Source organism: Mobula birostris, chromosome 8 (assembly GCF_030028105.1).
Source record: "Mobula birostris isolate sMobBir1 chromosome 8, sMobBir1.hap1, whole genome shotgun sequence".
NCBI classification, from domain to species: domain Eukaryota; kingdom Metazoa; phylum Chordata; class Chondrichthyes; order Myliobatiformes; family Myliobatidae; genus Mobula; species Mobula birostris.
In genome coordinates, this window is record NC_092377.1 from 36962380 (window position 1) to 36978208 (window position 15829).

A 15829-nucleotide genomic window follows, 5' to 3' on the forward strand; every position below is an offset into this window, starting at 1 on the left:
GCTGCTCCTGGATTCTTGCTAACACACTCTTAAAGCCTTGTATTTGCCATTCATACCTTTCCTTTCGATCAGGCTTACCAGTTGACCTCTGCTAGATCCCACTTCCCCCAAACTTAGCCCTTTGTATGGTGGGTCCCCAACCTAAGGATCTGTCCAATCCCTTTATATCACTACCTTAAAATTAATAGTAATAACATGTGACAGCAGGAGGTTAACTTTTCAAATTTTACATTTTCTGCTAACTTAGTAATCACTCTGAACCGCCAGTCATTAAGTTATCTAACTAGTTCAAGCAAGCAGAATACAAAATATGATGCATGTTAGAAAGTTGAATGCAGGCATCTGGTCACCTTGAAGGCAAGTGGCAGGTACAAAGAATGGAACCTGGGGTATGCGCCTCCATGCCCCTCTCCTAATATTATCTAAATAATTGAACAGGAGTTTGTCTCCAGAATGTACTTGCAAGCCCCTCAAAAAGTGAGAAAATGTAAGTGATTGCATGTGCTTTTGATAAAGAACACATTTGTTTCAGGATGTTTAAGGATACGCTTTGGAAATTAGCAGTGGATGATGTTTTGGTTAAAAGTAATCTAAATATATATTGTCAATTTAACTTTTGTTTTGAATCTCAGCTATGTATTTCTCTGTTTTTCCTTCTGTGATTTTAGTGTTGAGGTGCAAAGTGCAACACTTAATCTGGCTTCAAAATTTGTGATCCATCTTGTGCAGAAGGAACAGGAGGTAATGCAAACCAACTAATCATTTATGGTAAATCAATATGTCTTCTGAGAATAGTTTCTATGACTTTCTCATATACGGCTCTTTCTCAGCAGAAAACCTTGGATTCCATAAGTGAAGATCTCAGACAGTGGGTCCATTTAGTTGAACAGAGTTGTGGAGTAGAGCAGCAGACAGAAATCCGATTGACAGCTGCAAAAGTCCTCATTGCTGCTGTCCCATCTTTCCTCGCCAATAAACAGCTTTATTTAGGTGGGTAAATACTTTGGACTAAGAAGAAAAAGTAGACAGGAAATATGTTTGCTGCTGCTCTGTGAATAAATGTATGGATCCATCAACGGTGCAGAGTGATTTGTTTATATTCTTCCCCCAAGAGATGATTGTCAATATATTGTACGGTAATTCGTGCATGATTTCTACATTGCTTGCATTTATAATGCTGCCCTACTGAGGCAGTTTTAAAATTAACATGACTCCTTGAACTATTACCTCATTCAGTAGAATACTGTTTCACACTTAATCATCTAAAAAGTCACTGAACACTCATTAAAATCTTGCTTTACCCTTTACCTAGCAATAATTGAATTCCCCATTTTGACTAGTCTGAACTGGTCTAAAATAAGTTAGGTCATGAAATGTAATTTTTTTCATTGATTGCAAAATTTTAATTCAATTTCTTGATTTTTTCAAGGAAACAGAATTAGATCCAGATTTACTCAACTGCTTGGCATGAAAGGATTCTGTTCAGATAAGCATATATTGTAAAGAAAACTTTGTGGACTGCAGAATATTTTAATCCAGTTCCCCTAGAGCAGCAGGAAATAAAATACAGGTTGATAACTAGAGTTGCCATACAACACCACGAGTGTAACGGTACACTATGAGACGCTGCAAGTGTGAATTGCCTCGCATATTGGGAGTTACTTCTCAATGAAGGCAGACATTGATGTTGAAATTCACCAGAACCATCATGCATCAGTGCAACTTTTTTTGTCATTTGAGAAGAATAGTGCTTGAAGATTAAGACAGCAGAATTAATACAGAGCTGATGGTCTATTGGACAGCAGTGATCAATGCCCCACTACCATCTCCCAATCACTTCTTTCCCTTTCCACTTCCCTACATTCTCCTCGTCTTGGTCACTCTCCCAATCGCTATTGGCTGTTGGCCTAGAGAGCCTTTCTGAGCTATACTGCTGGCAGTATAGTGGTTCAAGATTGAAATCTTCTTTACTGGTGCCTGGTGATCAGCAAAAGAAAGTTAGGCCAGAATAAAATCATGTCTAAACTAAGTATTTAAACATCGATTAGGCTTGCTACAGTAAAATATCCTACTATCTTTCATAGTCAAACTACGATTCAATTGAGATACCAGGGGACCATAGATACTAGTAGAACAATACAGTACAATACAGGCCCTTTGGCCCACAATGTTTTGCCAACCTTTTAACCAAGATGAATCCAATTCTTTCCTCTCTCATAGCCCTCTATTTTTGTTTAATCCATGTCCCTATTAAAGTGTCTCTTAAAGCTCCCTAATATATCTGCTACTACCTCCACCCTTGGCAGTGTATTCCTCACAATTACCACTCTCTGCACAAAAAAAAACAACCTCTGACAAACCCCCTATAATTTCCTCCAGTCACCTTAAAATTTCATGGACCCTTTCATTTCCAATTCCTCCCTAGGAAAAAGGCACTGACTGTCCACTCTATTTATGCTTCTTATCATCCTATACATCTCTATCAAGTCGCCTTGCATCATCCTTTCTCCAAAGAGAAAAGCCCTAATTCAACGTATAGATCTGAATGTGTAGACCTTGACCAGGTGATGTTGAGTTGGGGTAGACAAAGCATGTTTTAACTATAGCCCAAAATATTTCCTTTTGGAATATTCTCTTCTTTTGGGACAGTGTTATTTTGGGTAGTTATTGCTGAGAACACTTACTTTGCTTTTGCAGATCTACAGGATACTTTAACCCTGTGGAGATGTATCTTCACTCTTCTGCAAGATGAAGAGCAGATGGTGAGGAATAAGGCCACAGATGTTGTACAGATGATTCCGCGCTTTCTGACAACCTGTAAGGATAATGGTAAGTTTGTTTTCACAAACGGAAGCTTAATAGTCACAAGTTTTTCAGTAACACATGGCAAATGAACATACAGTACATCTACATTTCAGAGAGCAATGGAGAATGAAGTGCAGGTACGTATGAGATCTTTCTTTCTCTTCTCTCAACCCATTCCCCTTTATTCTGCATCTTAACTCGTTTATCTCTAACGTTTTCCATTTCTTTTAAAGAGAACTGATAGGTTAACTCTGTTTCTCTCCCCTTAAACATTATGTCATATGCTGAGTATTCTCACCATTTTCTGTTTCATCATATACTTGCCAGAGTTATTCTGTATATCCTTAATCTGAATTTTATTTAAAAAAGAGGATCGATTGCATATTGTAGCTGAGTTCTGGAGGGTCTCTGTACTTCTGTCCTTCTGAAATAACTTTTCCAACTGCAGTTGCATTGAGAATGTGAAAAATGCCACTAACAGTAGAGAAAATTTCTGGGCTGTTGCAGTGCAAAACGATTTAGAATTTTAGAAAGGCTTCTAACTTGCAGTGTGAAAAATGTTTCAAATTGAATGATCAAGGTGTCAGGTTATAATATGAAACATAGCTACTATTTATTCCTATTAACTGTTGTGTAGTAAAATTTGAAACCCTTCTTTTCAGCTTCATTATTGCCGACAGCCTCTCCCTCTCTTCCCACCACCAAAAAATGCAAAGGATATTCACCACAACACAGACAAATGCTGGAGGAACTCAGCAAGTCAGGCAGCATCTATCAGGGGGAATAACCAATCAATATTTCAGGCCAACACCCTGGAAAGGTAGAGAGCAGAAACCAGAATAAGAAAGGGGAAGTAGTACAAGTTGGCAGGTGAAAGGTGAACCAGTGGAGGGGGAAGGGGGATGGTTAGGGGAGGGAGGATGAAGTGAGAAGTTGGGAGGTGATAGGTGAAAAAAGTTCAAGGGCAAAAGAAGAAGGAATCAGATAGAGGACAGTGGACCATGGAAGAAGAGGATGGAGTAAGGACAGTAGAGGGAGTCAATGAACAGGTGAGAAGAGAAGGAGTGAGAGGGGAACAAGAATGGGGACTGGACAAAGAAAGAGGGGGAAGGGGAGAAATTACCTGGTTGGAGAAGTCAATGTTTGTATCATCAGGTTGGAGACTAATCAGACAGAGGAATATTTAGGGAGATTATGCTGCAACTATACAGGGTACCGGGTACTGGTGAGGCCGCACCTGGAGTACTATGTGCAATTCTAGTCTCTTTACTTGAGGAGGGATATACTGACTTTGGAAGCAGTGCAGAGGTTGATTCCAGAGATGAGAGGGTTAGACTATGAGGAGAGGTTGAGTTGCCTGGGACTGTACTCGCTGGAGAGGAGAACTTATAGAAACATATAAAATTATGAAAAGGATAGATAAGATAGAGCAGGAAAGTTGTTTCCACTGTTAGGTGTGACTAGAACTAGCAGACTTAGCTTTAAGATTCGGGGGAGTAGATTTAAGATGGAGGTGAGGAGGAACTGCTTTTCCCAGAGAGTGGTGAATCTGTGGAATTCTCTGCCCAGTGAAGCAGTGGAGGCTACCTCAGTAAATATGCTTAAGACAAGGTTGGATAGTTTTTTCCATAGTAGGGGAATTAAGGTTTATGGGGGAAAGGCAGGTAGGTGGAGATGAATCCATGGCCAGATCAGCCATGATCTTAATGAATGATGGAGCAGACCCAATGGGCCAAATGACCTACTCTTGCTCTTATTTCTTATGTTGGTATATTCATCTTTGCTTTTGCCTTTTTGTTCAAATGTTTGGTACAACAGACATTGTTTGTCGCCTGATATGTTATGCTAAATGGCTACTGAGGGTATGAATCTAGTTAACAATTCAATTCAGCTGAGGTAAGCATAAATGTCAAGGTTGGTTATATAGCTGCCATCTTTAGAGAGGAATCAAGAGAAGACTTATCAGTGATCACTACCTTTTATTTTGTTACCTTCAGGTAAATTGCATGTCCCATTAATAGTCTGATTAAAACCAAATAATCAGGCACAGTTCATGAGAAGAACATGCATGGGGTCTCAGTACTCTCTCCAGTGGAACTTTTACCTGAATTTGTTCACACCACATTTTTTTTTTCAAACTTTTGATTATGAATTATACTGAATACCTGACTATAAAAGCTAACAGAATAGCTTGATTCCTTTTTGCCCTTTTTAGGTAGTACAAATTTTCATTTTAACCCTGTACGCAAATGGAAATGAATGGAAAGATTTGTCAGATGATGTTGGGTTTTTACAGTAATTATTCACAGTATATTGCTGTTAAACCAAACAATCTGTGCAGTTTTCCTTTCTCATTCTCAATTTAGTTTACCAGATACACTTCTGTTAGAACTATGTTTGAATTGGTTTGTGTCTAAATTGTCAACTTACCCATTTAATGACTTCCATCACTATAACATTGCCTTTCATGGAGCAGACGTGTTTGGGCATACTTTAACTCTGTGCTCATTCATATCAGTACAACAGTTTAATATGCCACTTTGCTTGGCTAATGGCTCTCTGTTGGATTCTTCCCACTAGCAGAATGAAAAGTGAAAGGAATAATTAATTTAAGCTACAATTTGGGAAGGACTGAAAATTTTGTAGATTATTGGTGGACTAATATCTTACAAGCTTTATCAAATTTCAGCATGTCCTTGTCTTTTTAATTATGAAGAAAATGAACTATGTATCATTTTAATTCATCATATTATTCAAAGGTTCAAAGGTACAATTTAATGTCAGAGAAATGTATACAATATACATCCTGAAATGCTTTTTCTTCGCACCATCCAGGAAAACAGAGGAGTGCCCAAAGAACGAACGACAGTTAAATATTAGAACCCCAAAGTCCCCCCCAGTTTCCCCCTCCCACGCGGAAGCGGCAGTGAGCAACAATCCCCCCTCCACCCACCAGCAAAAAAAAGCACTTTCGCACCGCCACCGCGCACTCAAGCGTGAGCAAAGCAATAGCAAAGACACAGACTTGCAGTTATCCCAAAGACTTTGCATTTCACCCAGCATTCAACGTACCACAGGCTCTCTCTCTCCCTAATAAGGGAGAAAAAGGTGTCTCCATTTTTCCAGCGAGTGGGGAGACATAACAAACTCACTGGTTTATGATGTTAAAAGTCTGCCACGTTGCTTTTTTCAAGCTCAGTGCTTGAAGATCGCAAAGATCCCGAGTCTCCAGGCACACAGCAGATATCCGAACTTCCCTGACGACACATGTCGTGACACCGACCCTCGATCCGCCTGTCTCCAGAGCTCCGAGATCCTCAGCTTTTGCATCTGAGCTGGACTCTTAGGCCGAGCCTTTGGCATGCCGAACAACAACGGCTGGTTGTGGAACCCCGAGAGCGGGTCCCATTCCCGCAGAGAACCAAAGTCAGCATGTAACTCCAGGTCAGGGTTTTCAAAAGAACCCTGAAAGGGAAAAACAGAGATATTAAAGATGGAAATAGAGCTGTTTCCAAAGATGCAAGTAAAGGAATCGCCATTAGGCGCCATTAACCTCCTAAGCTCCGCCTCCTCTGTTATTCCTAATAGAATAACAGAGTTGTCATTAAGGATATGCAAAGATTTTTGAGTTAATGCTCTCACTTACGTGCTTCCAATAATTCTTTCCCCTCCTTCAACAAATTGAATTGAATTGACTTTATTTCTTACATCCTTCACATACATGAGGAGTAAAAATATTTATGTTACATCTCCATCTAAATGTGCAATGTGCAATCACAGTAACTTATAATAAATAGAACAGTGAATGTAATACAGTGTACACTCAAGTCAACATGAGTTCATCAGTCTGACGGCCTGGTGGAAGAAACTGTCCTGAGCCTGTTGGTCCTGGGTTTTATGCTGTGGTACCGTTTCCTGGATGGTAGCACCTGGAATAGATCGTGGTTGGCATGGCTTGGGTCTCCAATGATCCTACAGGCCCTTTTTACACACCTGTCCTTGTAAATGTCCTGAAACATGGGAAGCTTACAACTACAGATGTGCTGGGCTGTCCGCACCACTCGCTGCAGAATTCTGCAATTTAGGGAGGTACAGTTCCCATACCAGGCAGTGATGCAGCCAGTCAGAATGCTTTCAATTGTGCCCCTGTAGAAAGTTCTTGGGATTTCGGGACCCATACCAAACTCCCTCAATTGTATGAGGTGGAAGAGGCTCTGTTGTGCCTTTTTCACCACACAGCTGGTGTGTACAGACCTCAGTGATGTGGATGCTGAGGAACTTGAAGCTGTTTACCCTCTCAGCCCCAGATCCATTGATGTCAATAGGGGTTAGCCTGTCTCCTGTAATTTACTTTGAATGATTACTAAACTGGCTGTGGACAACTATTAGAAGCTGCCAGGTATCCATATGGAGATAGTCCATCAATCTGATTTTAACAAGTTATGTATTTAAATATACTTTATCAAAAGGCAGTGAGTGTAATATTGTATTGTATTTTGGCCTAAGTCTCATCTGTATTTCATTGTGCTTTCTTGCTATTGATACGCCTTCCTGCAGCAGTGAAACAACCAAAGAAAAAAATGGACCGTACTGAATCAAAGATAGCAACTGATGATTAGAGTTGGGCCCCATTCTCCTTCAGTCACTTCCTTATTCATTATAATGCACATGGAGGCCATTTGGCCCATAGTTCTGCCAGCCCCCCCCCCGATTAGTTCTATCAATCCCATTCTCCTTCTCCTTATTTATTTCCTGTACATCTACAACAACCTCTCCCTCACTTGCCTTTGATTTTTTCTGCCTACATAAGGGCTATCACAGCAGCCTTTTTTGGGAGGTGGGAAGGAAGTGGAGCACATGGATATCACTTCAGGTCAGTAGTAAACCCAGGCTCCTGGAGCTACCCATGATCTTCTTTCCATTGGAAACTAGGGATGTCTGTCAATGATTTCATGATGTTGAATTCTGCTGTCAGCTCCCCAACATAGTAAGTGATCCACTACTACCTGCAGCAAGATCACAAGCATGGACGGGTAATTGGCATGTAAAAATTTATGGCCATCTCCAATGCGATAGAGTCTAATCACGACCTTGGAAATTCAGAGGCATTACCATCATGGAGTCACTATTCATTAATATTCTGGAAACTTAACTGGACCAGCCATGTTGACTTCCCTACGTGGTGATTTTGTGAACAAGGCAACAAATACCAGACTATACTGTATTTCCACCCAGCATTTCTTAAACTATGATGCACACTAGGTCCATTTTAAGCTACATTGGCTGGCCAGCCTTAAGCGCATAGTCCTGAAATTTGCCCTTCCCCTTTTATTAAGGACTATTTCAATGTAATGCAGTAAGGGCAAGATCAAAAGAGTTCAGGTTGATCATGAATCATGATTCCCATCATTTTCCATGTCAATACAACTTTACCGCTGTGTGACATGTAATTGCAATGAAATGGAAGTGAAGTAGAGTTTGTCACAACTTATTCTGATGCTATGCAAGTCATTTGACATAGTTTAAGACAACAAAGCAATTGTAGATTTTGTATCAGCAGATTTTTAAAAAAGCTGGAGGATTTTACTTGAGTGAAGCAAGCACAAAATCTGTTGAATAGCATTTAAAGCTGTTGTCTCAATCTCTTTAAAGTGTTTTCCATCACCATGAATTCAATTGTACTCTTTAGAATTAATAGTCTTATTTCTTTTCCTGTAGTTTCTAATACATAAAATTTGAAAACGAAAAGATGCAATCTTATATAACTGGACAGATCTAACTCATTTCATGAAGAGCATATCTCACATTATTTGAATTAATTTGTAAAATATAGTTTTCCTCAACATGTACTTCCAGTTGCTAACTAGCACAGCATTCACATGGCAGTTACAACAGCACTGTATCTGGTCCTCAGAGTCAACTGAAGCAGACACAGGTTTGCTTAGATAGAAATTATTCTCCCAGTATAAATAAGCAAGTTTTTTTTTGTAAATAGCTTCAGGAGGGTAAAGGATAGATTTGTATAATTAAAGCAAAATCTTTAAATCAAGTCCCGAGAAAGAGTCAGAGCTAAATATTAACCTTAAGTCTCTTCCTCTTTTAAATCAAAATCTACTGCACATCTTTTAAGAACTTTAAACATCTGAGGCCAGAATGCACATTTATCTGTGTGCTAGTCTTAACAGAGGAGTTGACTGGTTTAATAATGTGAAATCAGAGCACAGAGAGTAACTGCCAGCCTTCCTGGAGTTTCTCAGTTTAATCTCTCATAGTACAAACAAAAGACACTTTACATGCAGTAGTCATTAAAAATAACCAAGCTTCACAAAATGTGGCTAGCAGAATAGCACACATATTTCAGGGTTACTAGGCTAAAGTGCATATGATGGTTCCAGTCTGAAATTTAGCTACAAGTAATAGAGTCTTTTAGTAGTATCATCAAATGGATCAGTTATAAACCATGAAATCCTAAATATAGAAATCTCATCACCATTTTTACAAACTAAATAAACCTCTGCTCTTGCTTTTTAAAAAAATAAAAAATCCATACGATATTTGCTAGTGCTATAATCATAATGCTCAAATAACCAGTTAATGCTTTTGCACATGTGAACATCTGTCTTGACTCAAAAAGCTGATTTTTGTGGTTCAGTCCTCAGTCTGGTTCTATCAAGTCTTGACTCAATTACAGCGCCTCTTAGCCTCACACATTAAGCAGACTGAGCACTATTGAATGCTCCATCGTAGTGGCCTTGGAAGATCCTTTATTGGATGCCCTCTGCCCGATAAATCTTTCTTACAAATGATACACAGAATTCAAGATCACTTTCCAATAGGATAGGATCATGGTAGTTCCCAATTAGATGTAGACCACCATATTTCAGGATCTATCCCTTGGCGAAGACAGACAATGAAACACACCATTGTCTTCATTAACTATGACTGAATTAAGAAAAGTTATGGTGAAGAAATCTGGCGCAAACTCAGAATCTACCAACCAGTAGTGTTGCCTGCCCTCAAATATGCTTCTGAAACTTGGGCTACTTTCAGCAGGCACATAAACACACACGTGAGATACCACAAACACTGCTGATGTAAGATCCTCCCAAACCACTGTCAAGATAATTCCCTACAGTGGTCCTCTGCCAGACCAATATGCCCAGCAATGAGATGCAATTAGCTACTTTTAGCAGGTCACGTTGTTTGCTCAGTTTACATCATGCTCCCAAATCAGACCTTCCATTCAAAGCTCTGTCAGGAGAAGAAATTACCAGATGGATAGGATTTTTAAAAATGGAGGATGTTGTCAAGATTTATTTGAAGAAATGCAGCATCTCCATTGAACCCTGGGTCTGGCACCTTCTGACGCATTTGTAGAAGGGCTTGTGCTTCCCACATCATCCTTCTCAGCTACTTCAAAACCCACAGAAATTAAATTGAAGTAAGTCATTCTCAGTTCAGGGCTTTGCTTAAGAAGAAGAGTATAACAGTACCTAATGAAGTGGCACTGAGTGTACATTCATGGTCTTTTGCTGTTACTTCAAGGTTTGATGTGTTGTACATTCAGAGGTGTCCTTCTGCACACCACTGCTGTAGTGCATGGTTATTTGAGTTACTTTCACTTTCCTATCGGCTTGAATGAGTCTGGCCATTCTCCTCTGACCTCTGTCATTAATGAGGCTTTTTTGCCCACAGACCTGCGACTCACTGGATGTTATTTCTGGTTTTTGCACCATTCTCTGTAAACTCTGGAGACTGCTGTACATGAAAATCCCAGGAGATCAGCGGTTTCTGAGATACTCAAACCATCCTATCTGGCACCAACAATCATTCTACGGTCAAAGTCACTTAGATTACATATCCTCCCCATTCGGATGTTTGGTCTGAACAACAACTTAGCCTCTTGACGATGTCAACATTGAGTTGCTGCCACATGATCGGTTGATGGAATATTTGCATTAATGAGCAGGTGTACCTATAAAGTGGCCGCAGGGTGTACATATCAAACTGTCCTAAACCTTGGTGCACTCGTGTGCATTGGAAATCAACCAGAGAGAATTGTCAGTGGTGTTGTTGACTTGAGTTGGATGCGAGTCATTCTGGAATAGTAAATTATTTAACGGCTGTAGAATAGGATGAACATTTGTATTTAATGGTGACTTAGGCATGAGTAAATTGCAGGATTTCGGCATGCATTAAGATTTGTAACAGCTGCAATTCAATACAGAAACAAACTAACAGCTGCTGGGTTAATTAAATGGACCCAAAATGAACTACAATTAATAGAGGCCAGTTAACAATGCAGATTTTTACAAGACATTATCTGTCAAATTTCACATAATGATGACAAAAAGGCCTATGATTTGAATCATTTTATCTGTACATTTGTCATAGAATTCCTGATTCCAAATGTCTGTCTGGATATTGGAGTGGTCTTTATGCAGATTTTGATGTGATGGATGAATTATGTTGGCTTTCCTGGTCCCCTTGTTCTAGCATTATTTCTCAGTTTTAGTGTAGAGCAATAGGTTCACGGAATTGTTTGTCATTGAGACTGAGTCCGAAGGTTCAGGAGGTTCTTCCCTGTCCACTTCCTTTTGCAACAATGGCAGCTCTTTCTGTGTGTAGAGCACCTTTAACATAGCAAAAAATTTCCAAAAAGCTTCACAGGAGAATTATGAACCTAACAAAAATTTGGCATGAAATCACATGGAGATATTAAATGAAAGGTATGTCTTATAGAGTAGTTCAACTGAGGAATAAGAAGGATTCAGGGAGGGATTTCCAGAATCAAGGGCATTGACTGCTGAAGGCACAGGGCCTAGTAGTGGTAGTGGAGTTCAGAGAAACCCAAGAAGAAAAACTTATCCCTCATTCTAGCTCCAAACAATCCGTCTCGTTTCTCTCAGTGCTTCATCAAGTCTGGTTGAGTGGCTGCTGTGCCAACTGATTTCCAATAAACCACTGGCCCATCCAAATGAAAAAGTGAAATGTCTTCTTGATTGTTTTTTCCTTGGTAGACTTTTAATATGCATGAATGATGATTAAATAATCCTAGAGTTTGCCACTTGGCCTTCAACTGGGGTGATTCACACTTATTTTTTGTTTATGGGTAAATACAAATAAGAATGTAGTTCAGCATTAGCAAAATTTTGGGTAAAACTTCTGAGCCACTCAGGAAAAATAATGTCTCACGCTTCTTTGTGTCATCAGCTAACACCTCCTTACCTGTATAGCATCACTTCCCATATTAATCTTAACCCCCTCTGTGACCTTGTTTGCATTTTTCCTTTGCTTTAATACTGGCATCAATTCCTGCAGTTGACAAGACTGAAATTCTCCTCCTTACCACATACTCTTCCTCTGGAGCATACCTGTCTTTATCGCCTTCTTCAGTAAGAGTCCTTCGCTCATTGCTAACCAACTACAGTCACCAAATTTGGTGTCTGTTTTCATAATCATTTCTCTCCAAATCATTTTTGGCATTTCCCCCATTATTAAGACATAATCAAGCTATTGTAAATAAAAACTCAGGTCGTTATTGATTCTTGTCACTCTTCTATTTCTACTTTCTGCTGTTTTCTTCAGGGGAACATATTGTTCCACTAATGTAGAACTAGTTGCAGATATTGGCGAAGAAATGTCAAATGAAGTTTAACATAGCCAAATGTGAAGTGTTTCACCTTGGTAGGTCAAATGTAAAGACCGTACAACAATAAGATATAGGAGCAGAATAAGGCCATTAGGCCCATCAAGTCTGCTCTGCCATTTTGTCTTGGCTGATCTAATTTTCCTCTCAACCCTAATCTTTTGCCTTCTCCCCATATCCCTTCATGCCCTGACCAATCAAGAATTTATCAACCTCTGCCTTAAATATTTGCCTCCACAGCTGCATGAGGCAAAGAGTTCCATTGATCTACCACTCTCTGGCTAAAGAAATTCCTCCTCATCTCTATTCTAAGAGCACACCACTCTATTTTTAGGCTGTGCCCTCTGGGTCAAGGCTCTCCCGCCATAGGAAACATCCTCTCCACATCCACCCTATAAATGCCTTTCATCATTTGATAGGTTTCAATTAGGGCACCCCTCGTTCTTTTGAATTCCAGTGCATACAGGCCCAGATCTATCAAACACTTTTATATGATATTTTATTCAATCTTGGAATCATTTTTATGAACCTCCTTTGAACCCTGTCTATTGCCTGGACATCCTTTCTAAGATAAGAGGCCTACACCTGCTCACAATACTCCAAGTGAGGCCTCACCAGTGCTTTATAAACATTATAATGCTCGACATTACATCCTTGCTTTTATATTTGGATCCTTTTGAAATGAATGCTAACATTGCATTTGGCTTCATCACCACTGACTCAACCTGCAAATTTATCTTTAGGGAATCTTGCACAAGGACTCCCAAGTCCCTTTCACCTCAGATTTTTGAATTTTCACTCCATTTAGAAAATAGTCTACCATTTTATTTCTTCTAACAGAGTGCATAGCGATACACTTTCCAATGCTGTATTCCATCTGCCACATCTTTGCCATTCTCCTAATCTGTCTAAGTCCATCTGTAGCCTTTCTATTTCCTCAAATCTACCTGCCCCTCCACCTACATACCTTCATAACGTCTGCAAACTTTGCAACAAAGCCATCAATTCCTTCATCTAAGTCATTGACATATAACATAAAAAGAAGCGGTCCCAACACAGATGTCTGCGGAACACCACTAGTTATTGGCACCAAATCACAAAGGGCTGCCTTTATTCCCACTCTTTGCTTACAGCCAATCAGCCACTGATTTATCCATGCTACTATCTTATCTGTAATACCATGGACTCTTAACTTGTGCCTCATGTCTGGCACCTTGTCAAAGGCCTTCTGAAAATTACTCAACATTAACTGATTCTCTTTTGTCTATCCTGCTTGTTATTTCTTCAAAGAATTCCAACAGCTTTGTCAGGCACGATTTTCCCTTGAGGAAACCATGTTGACTATAGCCTATTTTATCATGTGCTACCAAGTACCCTGAAACCACATCCTTAACAATCGACTTCAACATCTTCCCATCCTCTGAGATCAGACTAACTGGCCTGTAGTTTTCTTTCTTTTGCCTCTCTCCCTTCTTGAAGAGTGGAGTGACATTTTTAATTTTCCAGTCTTCCAGAACCATTCCAGAATCTAGTGATTCTTGAAAGATCATTACTAATGTCTTCACAATCTCTTTATCCACCTCTTTCAGAACCGTGGTGTGTACACCATCTGGTCCAGGTGACTTATTTAATCTACCTTCAGACTTTTCAGTTTCCCAAGAACCTTGTCCCTAGTAATGGCAACTTCACATATTTGACCCTTGACACTCTCGAACTTCCAACATACTGTCGATGTCTTCCACAGTGAAGATTGATGCAAATACTTATTCAGTTCATCCACCATTTGCTTGTCTCCCATTACTACCTCTCCAGCATTGTTTTCCAGTGATCCAGTATCCACTCTTGCCACTCTTTTACACTTTATGTAACTGAAGACACTTTTGGTATCTTCTTTAATATTATTGACTAGCTTACTTTCTTATTCCAACTTTTCCTTCATAATGACTTTTTTAGTTGCCTCATGTTGGTTTTTAACAGCTTCCCAATCCTTAAATTTCTCAGTAATTCTTGCTCTATTATATGCCCTTTCTTTGACTTCTATGTTGGATTTGATTCCTCTTCTTATCCACAGTTGTATTGTCTTATCTTTAAAATACTTATTCCTCTTTGGGATGTATATATTGTGTGCCTTCCAAATTGCTTTCAGAAATTCCAGCCATTCTTGCTCTGCCATCATCCCAGCCAGTGTTCAGGCAAGATCCTTAACAGTGTTGATGAGCAGAAGGATCTTGGGGTCCAAGTTCATAGCTCCCTGAAAGTGACCACACAGGGTTGATAAGGTGACTAAGATGGCTTATGGCATGTTTGCCTTTGTTAGCCAAGGCATTGTGTTCAAAAGTCAGCAAGTTATGTTGCAGCTTTATACAAAGTCCTGGTCACCATTATAGGAAGGACGTTGATGCTTTGAAGAGGGTGCTGAAGAGATTTACCAGGATGCTACCTCGATTAGAGGGCATATTCTATAACAAGAGGTTGGACAAACCTGGGTTGTTTTTACTGGAACGGCAGGGGCGAGGTGAGATCTCGTGGAGGTTTATAAGATTATGAGAGGCATAGATACAGTTGACAAACAGTATCTTCTACCCAGAATTGAAATGTCTGGGTAGCAGAGAGCAGGCTTTAAGGTGAGAAGGGGTAATTTCAAAAGGGGTGTGAGAGACAATTTTCTTACACAGAGAGTGATGGTTGTCTGGAATGCAAAGCCTGGGGTGGTGGTAGAGGTAGATACATTAGGGACTTTTAAAAGATGTTTAGATAAACACATGAATGTGAGGGAAATGGAAGGATATGGACATTGTAAAGGCAGAAGGGATTAGTTTAGTTGGCCATTTAATTAATAATGTAATTGGTTTGGCAAAATACTGTGAGCCGAAGGATTTGTTACACTGACAAACATCAGCTCACCAGAGTACATCTTCTTCCTATGAATCACTTCTGGTCTTGCGTGAATTTGATATTTTCTGATAAAGCATATGTGTCAGGAATGCAAGCTTTAAAGTTATGGTATCTATTTTCCTTTAGTTTGAGATTGGCCTACTTGTTCACATTATTTTCTGATTTTCTCCAAGTGAATAATTGCTGTGCCATATTTTCAGTCTTAGAATTTTGATTTTAATAACAGTTGGTAAATTTATTTTTCATTTTATGCACTTGTTGGTGTGACATGTGAAGAGTGTAATTGGTTAATATGCTTTAACTCTGTCCCTGATTAATAAGACTATCTTCTTAGAGAAGTTACTAATTGTGAAAGTTGTTAACTTTTGGAGTTAAATGAAGCATCCTTGCGGAAGAGTGTGTATATCTTGCAAGACAAACCATTCCACTTTGTTCCCAGAAGCAACTTTGTTGCAACTCCTCTGTCTCCCTCACCAATTC

General features: G+C 39.5%; 1 protein-coding gene across 6 annotated transcripts in view; it reads left to right on the forward strand.

Moving 5' to 3' along the window:
- LOC140201238 (tRNA (32-2'-O)-methyltransferase regulator THADA-like) overlaps positions 1 to 15829 on the forward strand; it is a 424035-nt gene that overhangs the window by 354945 nt on the left and 53261 nt on the right. For 2 of the 6 annotated variants that reach the window (XM_072265008.1, XM_072265011.1), the window contains 3 exons: positions 669 to 741; positions 831 to 990; positions 2698 to 2829. In XM_072265008.1, the coding sequence (XP_072121109.1) occupies positions 669 to 741; positions 831 to 990; positions 2698 to 2829 (365 nt within the window). Of the gene's footprint in view, positions 1 to 668; positions 742 to 830; positions 991 to 2697; positions 2830 to 2918; positions 2943 to 15829 lie in introns of those variants that run through there. The other 4 variants (XM_072265010.1, XM_072265009.1, XM_072265012.1 and 1 more) reach the window with 4 other exon arrangements.